This window comes from Homarus americanus, unplaced genomic scaffold (genome assembly GCF_018991925.1).
Source record: "Homarus americanus isolate GMGI-L3 unplaced genomic scaffold, GMGI_Hamer_2.0 scaffold36970, whole genome shotgun sequence".
Classification (NCBI taxonomy): Eukaryota; Metazoa; Arthropoda; class Malacostraca; order Decapoda; family Nephropidae; genus Homarus; species Homarus americanus.
The window spans coordinates 2,311,537-2,334,097 of NW_024740094.1; the positions used below are offsets into that span (position 1 = coordinate 2,311,537).

A 22,561-nucleotide genomic window follows, 5' to 3' on the forward strand; every position below is an offset into this window, starting at 1 on the left:
TTGAGGGATAAAACAAAAACAAAGGTCCAGTGCTGATGGACACTTGTAGCAACATGTTCGCCCATGTTCACCGAGAAATAAAAATAAAAATAAAATCGATGTTAAGAGAGAAATGGACAAACGGCGCTAAGTTTCAACAGTTTTAAGTTGTTCTCACGACAGAAACACTATTCAGGAGCAGTGTGTGTGTGTGTGTGTGTGTGTGTGTGCTCCATTGTCATCGTTCAGCGTTGAAACTCACGCCCGAGCTCTCACACCCTGAACTCTCAGAGGAAAGGAGGACATATTACAGTGTTATTTCCTAATTAAACCTGATCTTTTTATACACAAACTAATATTAACAAAATTCAGGTGGGTGAGGGAAGTCGTAAACACACTTTCCTCATCCAACTGAATTTTAGAAATTTTTAATATGTGGATAATATCATAAAACACTCCTAAAAAAAATATGGTTTCATTATTTAAATTAATACTATATTCTAATTACGGTAGAGGGTCAGACGTAACTATTGTCGTTAGTGTTACGTTTTGGTGATGGTGTGCGCCTCTACTCTGCCATGGCCAGCTAGTCTATCATCTACCACAAGTTGGGGGGCTTTTATTTAACATTAATTCTGGAGTTTATATCCATGCACTTATAAACACTTTGGGAAGAAAAACAAAAGAAAACAAAAGAAAACAAAAGAAAAGACTGCAAGAAGGTTCGTGATTGGCCGAAGAATTTCCCCTGATGGTAAATGTAAACAATGGCTCCCGGCCAATAGGAGACCACCTCGGCGCAGAGAAGGAAAAAATTCTCCCGCCAACTTCACTCCTTCTTTCCCGGCCGTTCAGATGTTGCCGTTCAGAAGTTTGCTGGCAAGGTTAAAGTTGATATGGCCTTGTCATATGAGCCCGCCACGCTGCCTGCATACTCTGAGGTGGGAGGGGGAGGGTGAGGGGGGGTATAGGGTGAGGGGGAGGGTAAGGGGGGTAGGGTGAGGGGGGGTAGGGTGAGGGGGATGAGCCAGAAAGACTTAAAGTTAAAGGGTTATTGGAGCCTACGATTCACTTACCCTCAATATATATGTTTGGCTGATACCTTCACAAGTAAGAGCTTTCATACATAGATACATACGTTAATACATACACACGCAAACAAAAAATATATATAAAAACACCCAAACCTATAAATTAAATTGTTTCAACATATCTAACTAGAAAAAACTTTCATACATATATACATCCATGCATTAAATATACATCCATAAAAAATACATACACAATATAAGCACCACACACACACACACACACACACACACACACACTCACTCAAAATTCATATATAATTTAACATGTGTTACCATCCCAACACAGTTTATTTCCACTCTGCATTAACAGTCTCCCTAAAACTGCTTTATGATTCTTTATACTGTTATGGTTATAGTAATACTTGGTTAACTTGTAAACAAAAATAATTATAAATAAATAAATAAATAATGACGCGAATAAATGATAATGCTCCTTATATTCCAAAATTTATCGTTGAGCAATAGCAGTATCTAGCAACTACTAATGACGTCACAGCCACTGCGTATTCTGGTTGGTTGAGCTGTATTGTAATCAGCCAATGAGCGAATTTCTGTATGACGTCATGAAATATATTTTGGCGTTTATGTTTTCCTTTGGCGTTTATTTATAGTTTGTGATACTTGAAGCGTTCAGACATGTCATATTTAGTCATGACACAGGTTCATATGTCTTGTCATGACACGTGATTATGTGTTAAGGTTTAGTCATGAGATATGTGTCCACGTACCGTATGTTGTCAGGACAGTTAAACATGTCTGTATTTTGGTCACTGCACACACACACACACACACACACACACGCGCGTCATGAAATGCTCACATACTATTCTATTTCTATCGTGACATGTGTGTACGTGTATGTCGTATAAAAATGACATGTGTACAATATGTCAAACAGTCACGACGTGTGCATTTTGGTCACATACAGTAATACCTTCCAGAGTTGGTTCATGTGTACATCAGCTATATACTGTACAGTCACACGTGTCAAAAACTCATACGTTTATTCGTCTTATGTAGGAACAGTCTTGACATGTGTACACTAGTCACATGTATTTGTCAGTCATGTGTACACTTGTCACATAAAGATAACAGACACAGACATACATGACGTGTAGTTACAAATGGCAGAAACAGTCATGATATACGTACATGGTCACATGCAGTCATACGTGTCAGGTAAAAACAGTCATGACAAGTGTATACGACTGTGCAGTTACCAGTTAGCGAATTTCCGACAACGAGTTGTCCAATGATGACCTTCGCGAATGAGGTTAAGGTACATACACTTGGTGACACAGTGGGACCTACACCCAGGGGAGTATAGGTCCCAGCTACGGCAGGTGTAGTGATCACAGTACACCTTCACACCACATACACGGAGCCTACTACACCCACAGCAACACCCTCCACACTGCCTCCGGATTCTCAAAAAATATATAAAAATAAATAAAAATAAATAAGTACATGAAATGGATGGTGGATTAATTTTCCCCGTCAGACAGACAGACGTGAGGACACATCTGCCACGCTCGCTCTACGGTACAAATTTGTCAGCTAAAAGTTGTGCCAGGTGCGTGGTGAGTCAGCTTAAAATGGTGTCAGGAGTGCACTGCAAGCATAAAAATGGTGTCAGAATTGCATTGCATCTGCCAATATGGTGTCAGATTTTACACTGTAGGCACCCAAAATGGCGTCTAAACTGCACCTAGACTATCAAAATGACAGATAACAATACAAGGAGATAGATATTGGTGTCAAATTTGTACCGAGAGTAGCGTTGTGAACAGAGGCAGTCTGTGATCCTCGACCAAAACAGGAAAAATTATTACTAAATACTCTGAGAATCTGGAGGTGTGGTCTTGAGCCTGAACACAGCACAATAAGCTACAGACTGTGTGTACTAACAGGAGAGGACATGTGTGTAAATTATAACATATATTACCCACAGTACACATAACACGTCTGAAGATGTCTTTGACGCACACACACACACACACACACACAGACGCATACACACTTCATTACTTAACCAACCCACATGGCATGCAAATACACATACATACACCGTCGCCGATATATATAAAGACAGCGTACATATACATACATACATGACAGACATACTAGTGTGGAAAATTGATGTATTTTCACACACACAGAGACATGAGTACAGTAACACACTAAGCTGTATATATCCTTGTGTGTTCATGTACAGTGTGTTTATAAGTCCGTTGGTGTTGGGGTGTACAGGGTACCTCGAGGCTACACATAGGTCTGTACTGTACACCATCGTTCACTACACACCACTGTATCCTCCACGCCCTCACTGTGCTCTCAGACGTGCAGGGAACACCACGGACGGACATGATGCGCTCTTTACAATTCCGTATGCAAGTCCAATTTACAGCAGACACGGTGAAGAAAGACTCGTGTGCCGAAAATGATGCAACACAGATCTATGTTTTGAGTGTATAACTTCCACTTGGCACACTGTCAACACAAACATCAAGGGACTTTATAAACACACTGTCGGGAAAATTGACTTCCCAAACACGTAAACGCCATGTCACCCGATTATTGGCCGTAGAGAACCCGAGCTGATTGGTCAGTTGAGAGGGACTTTGGCCACCTAACCAATCAGTGACTGCCTTAAGTAACCCCCTCGCAGAAAGAGTGATGAAGCTGACCAATAGGGTGGGTCGATTTCAAGCGATTACTAAACATCAAAACGCGTGTAGACACAAAAGTTTTCCCCTTATATAACACAACTCTTGCCACACTCATCCCCTGGCTGACGGTTTTAAGGCAACACTCTGAGGTCAAATCACGGACCATTGAAACTGTATTAGATAATGACGCCTCTTATTACTCCCTGATACTGCTCTGTCCTCCCAGGTACGTCAGGAATATTTTAAACTTATAATATTTACTTTTAAAACCGAAACTATGATTTGTGATCATTTGTTGTTGATATAAATAAGACGACAATGTATCAATCCTGTCGAAGGTTCCTCTGGCGGGTGTTTTAGACGCTTAATATTTCTCTCCTATCACCAAAGACTCATACACCACATGTAGGCTAAAACGATAATATATCACGAGTGGACGGTATCAACTTAAACATTTCACCAAAGTCGACAACACACATCCACGAGTTAAGGCTTCCATCCTTCACCGTATAAGTCATGAAGTTGTGGTTTTCTTATAAATGATTTTAACTCTACTTAAAGTTGTGTTTGTGTTATAGAGTCTTGATACACTGGCGAAGTGCCTTAAGTAACAGAATGACTATAAGATGCATCATTATGGAAGGAGGTGTTCATGGTACTGATCTCTGAGACCTCTAGCCGCCACGGGGAGGAAGTCTTGTGTGTGTGTTTGTGTACGTGTTAGTAAACTGTTCCGCCGAGGTGTATTTCCATATTCAAAAGTCAACTAAAAGCGATCTAATCATAAATGGCCATTCAACGATCGTTTAAGATGTTTACCAATCAAAACTTCCTGTTCAACGACTGATATGTCTGACCAATCAGCGAGTAATTATGGTGTTAGGTATCTAGTCATCCACCAATGTCTTGAGATTTACTGTTAACTCCTCAACGAGCTTGTTGGACACAGACTTAGGAAGATAATCGCCCGGTAAATGGTCGAAAGTATTAAAAATCTGACCGATGAACGCGCGTTTCCCACGACATCAATTATAACTCGTCCGATGATTGGTCAACAACTAAGTTCTGGCCAACCAATCAGCGAGCAGCTCATGTGGCATCAGTAACCGGGTGACGCAGGGAGTCTGGTGGACAAGACCTGGGGGCCCCCACTCAAAGACTCGCAGCCTCAAAGTTTCCCTTTTTGGTGAGATAAAAAAAAAGAAGACAATCAACAAAGAGACTACCATAGATGAAATACTTTATCCCTAATCTGGGGAAAAAGAAGTACGAGTCTTTGAGGATCTGGGTCTTGGCGTGGGAGATAGACAGGTAGTGGGGGAGGGATGGGGTAGGCACCTGGCACCTACACTGCGTTGCTGTAGTGGTGGGATGGACACAACTCATCACCTACACTCACCTGAGCTCTTGGAGAAGGAGGAGCTGGTAGGAACCTGGAGGAAGTCGTTGGTGGCCCTGTTGGGCGGGGGCGGGGCCCCGTCCCTCTCGGTGTTGGAAGAGGCCTGAGCGGCGGCGGCAGCGGCGGCGGCGGCGGCGGCCACTACGGCAGGAGGAGGGGCCAGGGGGATGATCTCTGGCCTGGGGGAGCTGGCCACCCCCGTGTGTAGTGCCTTCTGTACCAGACCCGTCAATGACGCCAGCTGACGCTCCATCTGCTCCACACGCATGCTGTAGAAGGCCGACCTGCCGGAGAGGCCAGCCATGTTATCACTACATCTACTACCTACATGTATTAGCTACTGTTCCTCCTTCACCCCCAAGCTGTAAAGCGGTGACCTGAAGTGGGGTACAAGTGAGGTTAATTGAGCACACTTTCTACGTCTACAGCTACTGTTGTCTCCCGCCAGTTTACATCTACTGTGTTTCTACCATTTAATACACACAAACATTTACTCTGGAAATAAATCTCTCTTATTACTCAGAGGTGTGAGCGAGGGTGGTGAGGCCTAGTTCCATCGAAATATATTAATAGCTGTTAGAATTACTGCATTAACAACATATCCGGACACACACACACACACACACACACACAACATCGCCAGGCCAAGCACCAATATCACCAGGTAGCCGTGAACTCCTCCAAGCTTAGTGGCAGCTTAGTCTCGCCACCACCTCCTTTGTCACCACAGCGCCATCACCCGGTCGCAGCTCTCCAAGGCTCTAAATGAACTCTAAGCTTCGCCAGCCTCTTTGTACCTGGGAACCCGCCAGTGGTCAAGTGAATTTTTTTTTTTTTTTACTTTTTTCCATTTTTTTCTAATTTGTTGTGCTCTTCCGGGGCTCTAAAGGGTGAGAAGTCATACACAGCTCTATTCCTAACAGGCCAAATACTCAAACAGGGCTCTAAATAAACGTTAAGCTCCACGAAGATGTATTTCTAAGACCCCATTCAAGAGCCCAAACATTCAAACAGGATTCGAAATTCTGAAAGTTAAGCTCCACGATACTCTTTGAACACCCAAACATCAGACAGAGCTCTAAAGGAACACAAGAAGCCTCCCCTGAGCTCTTTTTTTCTCGGAGCTTACATAGGCCACGTAAAAGTGAAAAGCAAAACGGAGGATTTTCACAGAATCTCTTTGGAAAGCTGTAGTCGGGATTCTCAAAGGACCTTGTGTTCGATTTTCCCACAAACTGGTGATGTGAGGACGTATCTGACTGTCTGTCTCACCTAAGCTACCACACAACGATGGATTCTCAAAGGTTTGTAAGTAAATCCCCCCCCCCCCAACTAACTGGAGATATGACTGTCAAACTGGGGATAACTTTCAAACTATAGATAACTGTCTAATTGAAAATAACTGTCTAACTGAAAATAACTGTCTAACTGAAAATAACTGTCTAACTGAAAATAACTGTCTAACGGAAAATAATTGTCTAACTCCAAACTGTCTAACTGAAAATAACTGTCTAACGGAAAATAACTGTCTAACGGAAAATAACTGTCTAACTGGGTCCTTTACGATACGATACAAATACCCAATGAGATTCCTTCGCCAGTTAAATTATTTCCTTAAAAACAATACCCAGTTTTACAGTCAGATGGAAAGTTGTGTGTGTGTGTGTGTGTGTGTGTGTGTGAAAGCACTTAGGGAGTGACCTTCATTAGGGTGATAAGTTCAGGTCCCTCTCTCACACCTGAATTACTGTACCTCTTCTCTCACCTCTCAAACACTCCCTCTCACACCTTTCATACTCATCCCCACTCACCACACTCAACTCCCCATTACCACACTCAACTCCCACACACCACACTCAACTCCCACTCACCACACTCAACTCCCACTCACCACACTCAACTCCCACTCACCACACTCAACTCCCACTCACCACACTCAACTCCCACTCACCACACTCAACTCCCACTCACCACACTCAACTCCCACCACTCACTCACCACACTCAACTCCCACTCACCACACTCAACTCCCACTCACCACACTCAACTCCCACTCACCACACTCAACTCCCACTCACCACACTCAACTCCCACTCACCACACTCAACTCCCACTCACCACACTCAACTCCCCATTACCTTTGTTCAAGTTTTCGCCAAGACTTGTGAAGAGAGAGTATTGTAGCACACTCACTCTCGCTAACTCTTACTCTCTTTAACTCTCACTTTCTTTAACTCTCACTTTCTTTCTTTTAAACTTATATTCTCCCAAGAAAGTGAAGAAAGTTGTAAGGAGACGTTTGGTGTGTGTGTGTGTGTGTCCGACTACATGTGTACCACCAAATTCTCCACCTACACACACACACACACACACACAACTTAGTGAGGCCAAAGCGCTCCTGTAGACACAATTCATCAGCACACATCTTCCACATGACTGCAGTCCCTCTGTGTATCCCAGGAGTGTATTCTGAGTGTGTGTATTCTGAGTGTATGTTCTGAGTGTGTTACCTGAGTGTATATTGTGAGTGCTTATTCTCTGGGTGTATATTCTGGTAGGTGTATGTTCTGAGTGTATATTTTAGGTGTATATTGAGAGCAAATTGCTGGTGTATAGTGGGTGTTTATCCTGTCAGTGTGTATTCAATGTAGTGCAGAGAGAGAGAGAGAGAGAGAGAGAGAGAGAGAGAGAGAGAGAGAGAGAGAGAGAAATCCTTCATTCATATCATAATTCCCTATCACTTTAATTCTTCCCGCCCACTCACTTTAAAATCCCCATCCATTATTATGACTCCACCTACTACACCCAAGGAACACAGCTGCTGTTCTCTCTCTCTCTCTCATCTAGATTTCTTTCCCGATATCTCCTTGTGTGAGATATATTATACAAACAAAAACTGTGATTGGCTGTTTCTTTTTAGCGGGCAATACTCGAGGTCGTGATATGAGTGGCTACTGATATTATCCGCGCGCTCATTGGCTCAAAGGTTTTGGTACATTTTGGAAGGAGATTTCTAGGAGAGAGATTTTCACGCTAAATAATCTTATCTTTTACGATCAGTTGAGGGTGATGGAGGCGTGTTGCTACCCCGTATGGCACACACACACACACACACACACACACACACACACACACACACACACACACCGAATATTTCCTCCTTAATGCATCTCGTTACTAAAGAGTCTCACCGCAATTGCAACGCCATTTTGGTCGCCAAGATTGTGTGTTGCAGCTCAGGTAAGCCACTAAAAGGTGTATTAAATTTGGAGAGAGAGAGAGAGAGAGAGAGAGAGAACTTCTACGTAGCAATCTGTAATCTCTTGAGAATTCGAACTCTTCCCATTCAAAAGTTTCGTAATCTTGTGTTTTTCCAGGAATTAAAAACAAAACAAAACAAACGTGCGTGACCAGGACTTGATTGTGGCTGTGAGTGGCTGCTGGTACGTACATCAGAGTGTAAAGATAGACGCTTACACTGGCTTGCTGGCTGAGAACACCGGCTGATGATTGGCCGAGGTCGATCAAATATAGAAAGACGTCATCATAAGTGAATAATAATAAAAAATAAATAATAATAATAATAATAATACCACAAACACCGTCAAATTCACCAACACCACAAACAGCATCACACAGCGCCAATATCAGCACCAACACTACACTATAACACCATCAGCACCAGAACGGAAAGAAAAATAAAAGGAAAGAAAAATCAGGCATACTAAAACAGTAGCGGATGCGGCTGAGAGGCAGGCAGCAGACAACGCGCCATGATGATGCTGGGCTGAGTGGCTGGCAGTCTCGCCCCGTAAATAATCAAATTGTAAACTGGGGGAGGACTGCATATTTGAGGGACACTTCCATTACCGCAGTGCTTCTCACATGTTTCCCTCGCTGACGTCACGGGCGATAGTCGTTTTTTTTCTCTCTTCTATGATGTCACGGGCGATACTCATTTGTTTCTTTTATATCTGACATCACGGGCGATAGTTATGTACATCTATTTTATTTATAAGCACTGATTACTAACCACTCTTCAGTGTTAAACGTGAGTTGGACCCCGAGACCTCTCTTATGTGTGTGAGAGAGAGAGAGAGTAATCAAGCAGCAGTATATTAAAAGAACAATCCCAGAACCTCGACTACCCAAAGTGTTGTGTGGACAGGAAATGTATCCAGGTAAAATATCACCGAGCGGGGGTAATTAGCGGCAAATGGCGGGGAACAGTTTTTTTTGCACCATAAACAAACAAACACACACACACAGGCAAATTTATCTCAACACATAAATCTGAGAAATCTACATGCATACAAACACACCTTAGTTTATATCACATTAGTACAGAAACAAACAACTTTCTACCACACACACACACACACACACACACACACACACAGCCCCCTCCTAGTACGAAAACATTTCTCTCTCTCTCTCTCTCCCTCTCTCCATGTTTAATCTTACAGGCCGATCCCATACTGCCTCTCCCTTTCCACCTCTCCCATCTACTTTCACACTCTCTCTCCCCTCAATCTCATTTCCTTTCCCTCTCACACCCACACCACACCCTCTCCCTTTTTCTCACACCTCTCACTTTACTTTCACACTCTCTCCCACCCTCATCCACTTTCCACACTGACTCTCACACCCTCTCCCCTTCCTCTCATCCTCACCACACCCTCTCCCACACCCACACCCCACCCTCACTCATCACACCCCACCCTCCCCCCTCACCCCTCCCGTCCCCACACTCTCACCCTCACCTGGCCTCCTCGTCGATGATGGGGGTGACGGAGCCAGACCTTGACCCGTATTGCCCCCCGTAATAAGGATCCTCATAACTCGGGGTAGGGGTGAGGTAGGAGGACCCGCTGCCCCCGTAAGGTCTGGGTGAACGCTCGGGGGAAGACAGGTACCCATCTCCGTGCATCCGCTCTGTGTGGGAGATAATGATGAAGAACGTCCGGTTAGTTATGGTTGGTGGTGGTGGTGGATGTGGTGGTTCGTGGCGGTGGTGGATGTGGTGGTTGGTGGCGGTGGTTAGTTATGGTGGTTGTGGTGGTTGGTGGAAAGGTGGTTGTTGTTGAGGGAAAATTGTGGTAGCATGTGCGTGTCTGTAAGAACGAAACACCACAACGTAACTTGGAAATAACAAACAGGTAATCAATCAGCCCTCACCATAACCCTGACCATAACACCACGTACAAACAACCTCAACAAATACCTAATACTGTTACCTGTGTTACCTGTGTTACCTATATACGTTAATTACAATACTAATTATGACTTTCTAAAGGTATTCACACTTAATCAAATAAGTGTAATGTTAAAGAGATCATCAAAAAGTTATATTTGGTTTGTACGTAATGTTATATCAGTACTGAACTCTCTCTTATCTTTTAAAAGGTGTTATGTTATTAATACAGTCCAGGTAATTAATTAACACACTTTTGTATCATCATTAGTGGTAAGATAAGGGATAAAATATATAAATAATTATAATAAAAATACTGTTAGTGGATAATGAAAGTGTTATTTACTAGATGATGATGATAAAGATGACGAGGATGATGATGATGATGATGATGATGACGAGGATGTTAATGATGATAATAATAACATCAAGCAATTACTATCATTACTATTAATAGATATATAAACAAGTGACCCTACAGCAGCCAAGGCAACAACAAACAACAACTACAATATTCACAACAGCTACTACTACAACTATTAAACCAGGAAACAGATCCTCAAAGACCTCCTTATGTTAATATTTCCCACTGAGAGAGAGAGAGAGAGAGAGAGAGAGAGAGAGAGAGAGAGAGAGAGGTTACCCATTATCTAGAAACATTCAAACCCGAAAAATCACAACAATTTCCCCAAAACTCTCTCACACACACACACACACACACACACACACCATCATTTCACATTAAAAAGTTCAAAGGCTGAAGTAAGGCTGATGAAGACTAAGTATCTCTGGCGGTCTGGCATCCATACTCTCATGATTCATTCGTGTGGGAAGGTGTGTATACAAGTCTTATCTTCCTGTGTACCTAACCTAACCTAACCTAACCAAACCTAACCTAACCAAACCTAACCTAACCTAACCTAACCAAACCTAACCAAACCAAACCTAACCTAACCTAACCTAACTACTGTGATATTGTTTTAGGGTTTTGTTGGCTGTAGAATTAGAATCAAAACAATAACAAAACGTATTCCTAGTTAATAGTAATGTGTTCATCATATAATAGACGCTAGTGATTTGCATAATATTAATAGTTTCGTGTTTGTTATGGAATGTTTGACGCATCTACCAGTACGATAAGTTGGGCGGTGGTTATTGATGCTGCCAGCCTCTGTTTCATTGTGTGTCTGTGTAGCTATCCCTGTATGTCTGTCTGTCTATCTCTCTGTCACACACACACACACACACACACACACACACACACACACACACACACTACAGCCAACATCTTAACACTCCGATAAACACGGCACAGATGAACGAGGTCACAAACATGACCTTCTCTCCCTCTCCTTGTGACCCTTGTGACCTCTTCCTCCATCCTCAACCACTCTTACGGTCATTTTCTCCTCGTAATTGGGGATAAAAGACCACAACTAACTAGAGTAAGAGTCTCAGTAAGATTTTGACGCCATTTTCCCTGACTTAGATCAACCCTCATGATGAGTTTGCACATTTTAAGTCACAAGAAAATATGAATTGAGTCTCGGTGTAATTTCGACGCCATTTTGACTCATTTAACTCATGTAAAACAGGAAGAAATGATATTATAGTCTCTTGCGTTATAAGTCGCCATTGTCCTTGGGCGAATTCTTATCAACATGTCCCGGAAATTGCATAAATGTATGTGTGTGTGTGTGTGTGTGTGTGTGTCATTCCCTCACATTGTGTTTAATAAGTTCCATTCACCTCTCTCATCCCCACTCACTCCTCATCCATCTCCCACCATTATCATCATACTTGTCTCTCCCTCTCTCTCTCTTTCTTTCTTTCCCTCTTACTCTCTCTCTCTCTCTCTACCTTCCCCAAAAAGATAGACACAACAAAGAGATGTTTATTCTGCTCCCTCTCCTTCCCCTCCGATTTATCATAACCTTCCCAGACCCAATTTTCCATTTACTTTACTTTATGTCAATTATCCTTCTCTCTCTCTCTCTCTCTCTTCCTCACTCCCTCCTTCTTCCTCTCCCTCTTTATCTTCCTCTCCTCTCTCTCTCTTCCTCACCTCTTCCTCTCCCTTTATCTTCCTCTTTCTCTCTTCCTCACTCCCTCCTTCTTCCTCTCCCTCTTTATCTTCCTCTCCTCTCTCTCTCTTCCTCACCCCCCTCTCTCTAACAATTCACTATCTTCGTCTGTTTTCCTTGATAACACTCTTCTTTCTTCTCTCTCTCTCTCTCTCTTTCTCACCTAATCTTCCTTATTTTTATCTTCCGTCTTAATTGGATCTTTCTTTTGGCCCCTTCAGTAATCTTGCAGAGATCCTTTCAATTTCCACCATGTTTAATCTTTCTTTCTCTCTTCTTTTAGTTCACCTTTATTTTTTATTTCAATTTTCATATTTATCACTATGTATTATCTACTGTCGACTTTTTTTCAAGTTACCCCCCTTCATCTACCATAGTTTTCTTTAAAGTTTTCCCATGTGTCATAGTTTATTTTTAAGTTTCCCTTTATTTCGTATATATATTGGTTTATTTTAAGTTTACCCTCTGTTTAGAATTATTTTCTTTAATGTCCTTTCCTTGTCTACTTCCGTAATCTTTGAAGTTTATTCTTAGTTTATTGTCATTTTCTATTTAGTCTTCCCACTGTTATTTGTCATTTTCTTTAAAGTCTCCCCCTCCTGTAGTCTCATTTTCTTTTAAGTTTCCCCCAGTCTCTCTCCTACTCTCGTTGTCTTTCACCTATAAGAGCCGCCAGGAGAGATAAAATATTAGTGTTTATGGTCTTAGGCGTAAAATTCATACCTTAACCTTTTATAATGTGGCTGAAATTTACATAATGTTTGGCAGGATTATTATTATTATTATTATTATTATTATTATTATTATTATTATTATTATTATTATTATTATTTTTATTATTATTATTATTATTATTACTTTATATAATTCTATGTAAGGAGTCATACATAACTACAACTTATAATTCATTATTTCTTAACAGTGTGAAAGATAAGACAAAGGACAAAGGAATTAGCATAAAACGGAGGAAGGAAGGAAGGGAGAGAGAGAGAAAAAGAAAATCAGTGAATTATACAGAAGGAAATGAAGAATATTTTTGAGGAATGAAGGCTTATGACTCAGCTGCTGTATAATAATGATAATAATAATAATAATAATGATGATAATAACAATAATAATAATGCCAGCTTGGTATATTCATTTCTCACTCACTCTCTTTATTATTAGGACAAACATTTCCTCGTTATTTTATCCTCTCCTCTACCTCCTTCCTTCCTTCCCTCCTCCTCCAAGAGTTAGGTCACCTGCTTCACCATAATAAACAGGTAAGGTCGACCTCATTTTCGCCAGCACTGATAGAAGGTATTGACGTGTAGGCGGTCACAAAGATTCTGTCTCGTCAATAACATCACCTCACCTCACCTAACCTAACCTCACCTCACCTCACCTAACCTTACCTAACCTAACCTCACCTCACCTTACCTAACCTCACCTAATCTCTGCTTCTCAAAGTTTCCTAAGACGTAATATTTCTCGTAAGTGAAGTTATGAGGATGGATATATCACTGACTTAGGGAGTTGTGTTAAGGGCCTCAAAGGTAGTGTGTGTGTGTGTGTGTGTGTGTGTGTGTGTGTGTTATACCAACTTTTAAACCTATAAACACAAAAAAAAATCCAAAAATCCTGTTGCATTGAAAGAGAAAATACCATTGCAATTTTTGTTTCTTACTCGTTCGCCAAGATGTTGTAATCCCTGGCATCGTAAACAAGTCTCTGGGATTATGATACCTTAATACCTTCATTAATCCCTAATTAATCCCTTTACTAATCTCCAGATACAGTGATAAGCGTCCGAAACTGTTGATAGATCTCAAGAGACACGGGTTGAGTCCTGTGGCAAGGCAAATGTTTAGGAGTTTATTTATTTATTTTCCTCTCTGGTGTGCGCTGAGATGACTCGACCGACCATCACTGTGTCCTGGACTGGGCCAACTCTTTCGGCCAGGGGGTGGGGGGAGCACTCTATGGACAGGTGTGCTGGGCGATAGGTACGGAGGATGGGTGTGGTTGACAGGTGCGGTGGTAAACGGGTGTGGTTGTGGACGGGTGTGGTGGTGGGCAGGAGTGGGTGAAAGGTGTGGTAAATGAATGTAGTTGACAGGTGTGGTGGACGGGTGTGGTTGAAAGGTGTGGTGGTCCATTGTGATGGACAGGTGTGGTGAACGTAAGCTCAAGAGCTGATACGTGCGGTATACTGATGTGCGGATAAGTCACGTGTAGTGCGGATATGTGAGGTAACAACAGTGCGGATATGTGAGTTTTTTGCGGTTGCAGAATTGCGGATGAGTGTACTATGTGGGGTGCGGATATAAGTTAACTACACTGCGGGTAAGTTGCACAATAAACATAATTAATGTATACGACTGGAGTGCGGATACTGAATTAACTGGAGTGGATACTGAGAGCTAAGGTACGTATATTGGGTCACCTGAAGCGGGTACATCAGGTGACCTCGAATGACTTAATGATAAGTCTTTTTTATTGGATGAAATATCGACCAATCACAAAGCACCAGTCACATCACAAAAAAGATGAAGGTCATCTTAGAAATAAAACTCTCGTCACTAATTAATCTAGCCAACCAGGAGTTAGTTTTGACGCCACTGACACAAAGGCCAAACAGGAGCTATTTCTGACGTCCATGAAGTCACAGACAAATCTAGCCAAAAAATAAGGAGGTGTTTCCTTGAGTTAATGGATAATCACACCAATCAGAAGGTACTTTATATACATGACGACTCTAGCAATTCTAGCCAATAAAGAGTATCGTTGATGCCACTGTCTATTCCAGCCTATCATGAGGTGCATCATTGCCGACAAACCAAATCTAGCCAATCTCTGACGTCACTGACAAATCTAGCCAATCGGGAGGTAGAGTATATCTCTGAAGCCATCCAATAAGCAGGAGGTACATCTGACGTAGGAAACAAAGTTACCCAATCAGGCCATCCTATCACCCAAGGCACACTGGCGTAAACAATCTAATTTTTCTTTCCCCTTTTCCCCTAAATATACGTTTGTCCTTTTTACTTGAGGGTAAAAAATCCCTCCCCTTTCCCCTAACCTTCCCTCTGGTGCATTCATTTATCTTCCTTTGTTTTGACACTAGATGTGTGCGCGCGGAGGAACACACTCACCAGCTTAAAGCGTTACTTCCATAATTGGCACACCACAGGAGGCGTTAATGTAGGGTCTATGGGACCAACAACTACCTGTGTTACGTTACCGGTGAACCATTAAGGTGAACCCTAAACAACAGTTCATCTGGGTTGACGATACAAACAAACAAGGATATATTTCGCGAACGCAGGTGATTGTTTGTACCAAGAGTCACCTTAAAGGGTCACAGGTGCCATAACACAGGTAGTTGTTGGTCCCGCAAACACACTATTAACGTCTCCAGTAAACACACTGGGTCAGCAGTGTGCCCCGTGAGTGACCCTTAATACTACTGTGAATCAACTGGAAAAAAGTGTAAAAAAACATTAAGAAATTTTGCAAAAATTTTGGCAGAAGTTGAGCTGAGCTGAGAGCAGCAGCAAGATGACAGGTACATTGTATCATGCATCAGTGAGGGCCTCAGGGTGATGATGGTGGTGGTGGCGAGGCCCTTGGCATGCTGGAAGTGAAATAGTTCTCTCTTTCTCTCTATGACTGTCGCTCTGTCGGGGTATATGGATGTGTACCTGGAGATGAGTTCTTGTTAACTATGTGGTGGGTGATGTCATGCACGGGGAGGGGCAGGGAGGAGCGGCGAGTCATGCACGGGGAGGGGGAGGGAACCAGGGAGGAGTGGTGAGAATCATGCACGGGGAGGGTGGCCAGGAGGTCATGCACGGGGAGGGGGGCCAGGCTGGCACTGAAGAGTACTAGTGGTGGCCATAAGGGAGGTGGCACTGACCCTGCGAGGAGTACAGGAGGTCGAGTCTCTCTGGCGAGGAGGAGTAGGAGGAGTAGGAGCGCGCCATGTGTTGTGGGCGTGGGCCGTCAGGAGGCCCCGTGGGCGGTCCGGGTGGGGGTGCCGAGGGCCGCAAGCCGCCCTTCATGCCCATCAGCCCTGGGGGCCCACCCGCCGGCCCGCCCGGAGCGCCCGCGTACCGCTGAGGTTTAGGGGGTGCCACGCCCCCTGCTGCAGACACCACAACATCTGTCATGTGCTTGGTCAGGATCCCGATTATTACATACTACTGTACTGCCACTAACTAGGCAGGTGAGAAAGCAGCTAACTGGCTCACTAAGCTTCCACACAAACAACAACATGGCGTCATAACTGCACTGAGACTCTACAACAACTAGATGCCATCTCTTGTCTCCACAACCAGGATAGTGACCCTCTCACACCTGGTGACCCCTGGCTACCATCACACATATGGTGACCTCTGACTCCACACACAACACCTGGGTGACCTCTGATCCCCACACACAACACCTGGGTGACCTCTGACCCCCACACACAACAGCTGGGTGACCTCTGACCCCATACACAACACCTGGATGACCTCTGACTCCACACACAACACCTGGGTGACCTATGACCCCACCCAGCATCAGGTGTGGGGGTACGTCTCATAGGGCGGTGGGCATCTCTATAGTTTACACTGTCGTCACGAGAGGATGACGGCTCTCACCCGGCCAAGCCCCGGCCCTCACTCGGCCAAGCCCCGGCCCCAGCATGTGACTCACTGACACTCACACAGTGGTGGAGTTATGACGCTACGCAGCAACTGTTATAGTTAATGGGGCTGTGTCGCTGTACTCAAGTGTCCTCCTTCATCTTGGTACCTTCCCATTTTCTGCAACATTTGTAAACAATGCATCAAAGCGACGCAAATATAACCACGGACAGTTTCCTGCAATAATTACACCGCCACTCTCGTATTTGAAGGCACAGTGTGTGATGTGCTGTAGCATGCGAGAGGTGTGGCTAATGTGGAGGACAGTGACAAAAAAACTTTAAAAGGTCCAACATCGATGACCTGAAGGAATCAAGTCACCAGAATACCTTTGTTCACTGATGCACTAAACACGGTATTGAAGGCTGCCTGTCACTGTCTGTACTCCTTCATGAGATACAGAAGACTCTTATAAACCAACACACAGACAGACAGATGCTCAGTGAGGGAGTATCAGTCTTCCTCACGTTTATTTAACCTCGCGTTCTTAAGTTTGTTGTTGTTGCTTTAGATTTAGGAAGGTTCAGCTGGCAGGGTCATACACCACCCAACACAAGTCTTATGTATCTTACTACAGACAAGTTTAAAGCGATGAAATCTGGACGTATATTTGTATGTGTGTTATGTATATACGACACGACACCAGCATACACCAAGACATGAAGTGGGTGAGGTACCTGACACACACACACACACACACACACACACACACACACACACACACACAGATAGTGAAGGGTGCACTCGAGCCTCAACAACATTTACGAGGCGACCCCAGCAAGAGCCATGTGTGCCAGCCGTCAAGTACCGCGAGCTAGTTGAAAAAAAAAATGTCTGTATCTCTAACCACATTTGTGATATAAGCGCCTCGAGATAGTTACAGACGGGGTTACTGGCACGTTTATCTATCGTGTCAAGGGGAGAAAGTACTTTTGGTAATTGGACAAAAGAAATGAATCCGTAGATTGATACCTTATTCTGTTTCGGGTTCATGAGTTTGAATCTTTCAAGGGTTCGTGGTTCAGGAGAAGAAGCTAACTGTACCTGAACAAGATAACATGGAGCTTGGTGGTGGCTGGACTTTGAGGAGGAAAATTGAGGACAAAATCCACACTGCGTCCATGACAATTCCAGGGGTGAAGACAAGGTTTTCCTGAGGTCAGCTACAACTTTTCTTCAACACAACAATTCCTCGAAATAGCGGGTTTAGGAGCGAAGGAAAACTTGTCTCTTACCTTATTTTAGTAAAGCCAACTTTACATATAAGTGTCGAACACAAACTAAGACTGGTTAAACCCTTTGAGGACGATGTTTTAACCCTTTGAGACACTGGTTAAACCCTTTGAGGACGATGGTTTAGCCCTTTGAGGACGATGTTTTAACCCTTCGACGACGATGGCTTAAACTTTTGATGACAATGGTTTAATCCTTCGGGACCGATGGTTTAACTCTCCAGAAGTCAAAGGGTTAAGTAATATACCTTTGACACTGCAGTTCGATTTAATCATTTTTGGCGGGTAATTGATGTGACTGAGCTTAGATAACATGACTGACAGCAGCAACAGCTCTCACCGGAACCTATCCATCACACACACTCTACGTCCTCAGTGAAGATTAGAACGCAGGACAACTTAGGCTGTCAGCTCAGTACGATAACCACTCCACCACGATAGCATTTAACTCCCAGGATGTACAGGTTCAGATAGTCCTTTTAATGTTTACAGAGTCCATTGATTCTGTGTTTACTTAGCGCCTGGTGGAAGTCTTAAAACACACACACACACACACTATGATACTACTACACATCTAAATATCCTGCCTGTGTAACCCTCTCGAGTCACTCTGTAAACACAAACATCAAGGGAGTTTGTAAACACGTCTCAGAAGCGTCTCAGACCCGGCCATAAATAAGGTGAGATGTTACGCCCCTACACCGTGAGATATATGACCCTGTTCCTCACTCTTTTACATTTTATATTTACCTCTACCAATCATAACTCAAGTTGCTCCTCTATCGGGAAAATGAATGGCCAGGACGGGCAGAAGTGGCACCTGGGCCAAACACGTGAATGAAGGTAGAGTAAGTCAGTCGCCTACACTTCTACCTGGTACAGAAGCTGGTGCGTAATGTGAGATGTGGCATCACTGTGGAATGCTTATCTAGCGTCCTTAGTCTGGTTAGTATTGTGACGTTCTTTAGGACCATCCCGGGAGTTTTAATACGATGTAAACAAATACGGTGCTGCCACATCTCACAAAATGTGCCAGCCACTATACCAAGTATAAGTGCAGGCGACTGTACATAAACCTAACATAGATAATACCTAACCAAACTAAATTCAGTTTATTTCATATCAAGATTACATAAAAATGAATATGTTGCAATATCGGCATTGCATAAAAGACAATTGCCTGTAAAATAGGTTAGCCTTGTTGCATATCGGTGTGTTGAATTTTACGTTGTGCAATTTGTTACAGAGATGGGGTGTGTTGTACGTTTACTTATGTTTACTGAGTATGGAAATTTATTTATTGCGTGTCAGTATATCTCTGTCTTCTTGTTACAAAAATCTGGTCAATGTAACCCAAAAATCGGTGTCATGTTGATAAAAATATATTTTAAAAACCAGATTATAGCAAAAGATGGTCTCCAAGGCGTATGTAAATCGGTTTCCTGCATAATTCTGTCAATTACGTTTACAAAAGAAAATCTCAATGAGTACGACACCCAGTTTGTTGCATACGAAATCCTTCTTTACTGTAAATGAAAATCTGCATGATAAAGACAGAAATACGTCTATGCCACACGAGGAAATATCTGTCTGTTGCAATGAGAGGAAGTATTCTACCAACACGACATCAGTTGCATGCGAAAAAAATCTGTCTGACATGAAATCTGTTTGTTACATACTAATAAAAAAAGGGAATTTATGTTGCATAGTAAAATCTGATGCACACGAAAAAGATGTCTTGTTGCATATAAGTTGAACTGTCTATTACAGAGCCACAAAAGGTCAGGTTTTCACATGCGGGGGGGCAGAGGTATTGGACACACCCTATGTCAGTTCTAGGGAGCCATATGTTTAAACTAGAATCAGGTGTTTAGAGCCAGATGCTTACACTAGAGTCAGGTATGTATACTAGGAAGCAAGAGCCTTATACTGAGTCTCCTTCCTCAGCCAAATCCTTAAAATAGATCCAGATATCCTTACACCAGAGCCAGGTAGCCTTATACTAGAGCCATATATCCTTATACTAGAGCCAGATAGCCTTATACTAGAGTCAAATATCCTTATACTAGAACCAGATCCTTAAACTAGAGCCAGATATCCTTACAACAGAGCCAGATCCTTAAACTAGAGCCAGATATGTTTAAAATAAAGAGCCAGATAGTTTTAGGAGATAACAAGACACCATCGTCACCATACATTCACCATACCTCACTATCACTACCAAGTCACTATCACCATCATACCTCATCATCACCATACTACCACCACCATGTCACCATCATTACTAAGTCACCACCATCATCACCACACTATCATCTTCATCACACTAACATCAACCGAAAATTAACATTATCACCACTACAGCAACACCATACGGGCATCACCACCCCACTAAGACTACCACCACTGCATCAACACCACTATCATGCCACAAACTCTATCACCATCACACCAACACCACCATCACCACACTAACACCACCACGCCTCATTTGGGTTCAAATTCAAATACATTTGCATACAGAAATGTCATCTGGTCTGTACTTGTGTTTGTATTTGCATTTAAATATACAATCCCAAATTCCAAATCTGCTCCACTCGTCATGGTAACACCTCACAAGGTCAGCGGCCACCAGACTGACCCGGTCCTATAGCGGCGGCGGTTGAGAGGAGTGATTACCTCGGCTCACACCTCGGCTCACACCCCGGCTCACACCTCGGCTCACACCCCGGCTCACACCTCACGGGGCGTCTGGCTGTGTCTGATAACATTTGAAGTTACATTTGATTTATTTTAAGCATTTGCATTTCAGTGCACAAGTCTGTTTTTAAACCCAAGCCTGCAACACATCACCACCACACAATCATCACCACCACACAATCATCACCACCACACTATCACCAGCAACACCAGTTCACCAACACCACCATTCTCTCACTAACACCATCAGTACACCAGCATCACCACACCACCACCAACAGCATCACCACCACACTATAACCAGCAACACCAGTTCACCAACACCACCATTCTCTCACCAACACCATCAGTACACCAGCATCACCACACCACCACCAACAGCATCACCACTATCACCAAGACTCCCCAACACATAGATAACAGGTATAAAGTAAAGGAGTAACTCACCTGCGGGGTAGGGAGGTCTTGGTCCCCTGGGTATGGGCGCCACCCCGGCGTTGGGCTGCGGTGCTCCTGGGGGGTAGGAGTGGGTCATGTAGTACCCCCCTGACTTCCCGCTCTGAGGATGATAAGATAACATGGACACGTTAGATATTATCACTCAATAGTCACACGTAGTCTCCAATAGTCACACGTAGTCTCCAATAGTCATACGTAATCTCCGATAGTCACACGTAGTCTCCAGTAGTCACACTTAGTTAATAGTCAAAAGTAGTCTCCAATGTATCAATAATGACAAAAAATATCAACTTTAAAATCACATAACAGCTCCAATATACAACACAGAACTGACTAACCAGCTTCCAATGTTTACCTCATCACTACAGTAGGCGTTGGTAGCATGATGGAGGCCTTCAAAACAAGATCCCCCCCCCCCCACACACACAAATACTTCCATCAGACTGGGGACAAAAATGGCGGTCACTAGGTTGATCAAAACACAGGACAACAAAAACAAAAAATAATCTGTCATGTCAAGAAAGACGAATACTGGACTCACTTTAGCGCAGCCAATAATAATAATAATAATAATAATAATAATAATAATAATAATAATAATAATAATAATAATAATAATAATAATAATAATAATACAATCCTCCTCTGATTTTACACAAGAACTCTCAAGTCAAGAGTCGCATTAGACGGACGAACACAACAGAGGTATGAGCGGTGTCCGTCCACCTACCACAGAAATGCCAACAATAGACTTTTTCTTTTTTTCTCACCCTGAGGAGAAAAGTAAAGCTCGGCATTTGCATCTTGGAGACAGCCTAAAGCTGTAGTAATAATACCAAAGAAACAGCGTTACTTATAAGTCAGCGAGGGCACACCAAGCTCAACCCTGAGGCGAAAAGTGAAGGCCTACTGGAAGCCCTCTCGATCCTCCTGGAAAGTATAGGGGTGTTATTGAAATGATCTCGGTGTTATTGTAAAGATATTGGTGTTATTGAAATGATCTCGGTGTTATTGTAAAGATCTTGGTGTTATTGAAAAGATCTTGACCCACTTGGAGAAAAAACTATATTGCCTGGGGTAA

General features: G+C 43.0%; 1 protein-coding gene across 23 annotated transcripts in view; it reads right to left on the reverse strand.

Annotated features, from left to right (window-relative positions):
• LOC121875141 overlaps positions 1-22,561 on the reverse strand; it is a 317,156-nt gene that overhangs the window by 91,348 nt on the left and 203,247 nt on the right. For 20 of the 23 annotated variants that reach the window (XM_042379534.1, XM_042379529.1, XM_042379539.1 and 17 more), the window contains 4 exons: positions 21,469-21,580; positions 16,318-16,563; positions 9,902-10,073; positions 5,139-5,422 (listed from right to left, as the gene is read on the reverse strand). In XM_042379534.1, coding sequence (XP_042235468.1) covers positions 5,139-5,422; positions 9,902-10,073; positions 16,318-16,563; positions 21,469-21,580 — 814 coding nt within the window. The remainder of the gene's footprint in view (positions 1-5,138; positions 5,423-9,901; positions 10,074-16,317; positions 16,564-21,468; positions 21,581-22,561) is intronic. The other 3 variants (XM_042379530.1, XM_042379532.1, XM_042379542.1) reach the window with 3 other exon arrangements.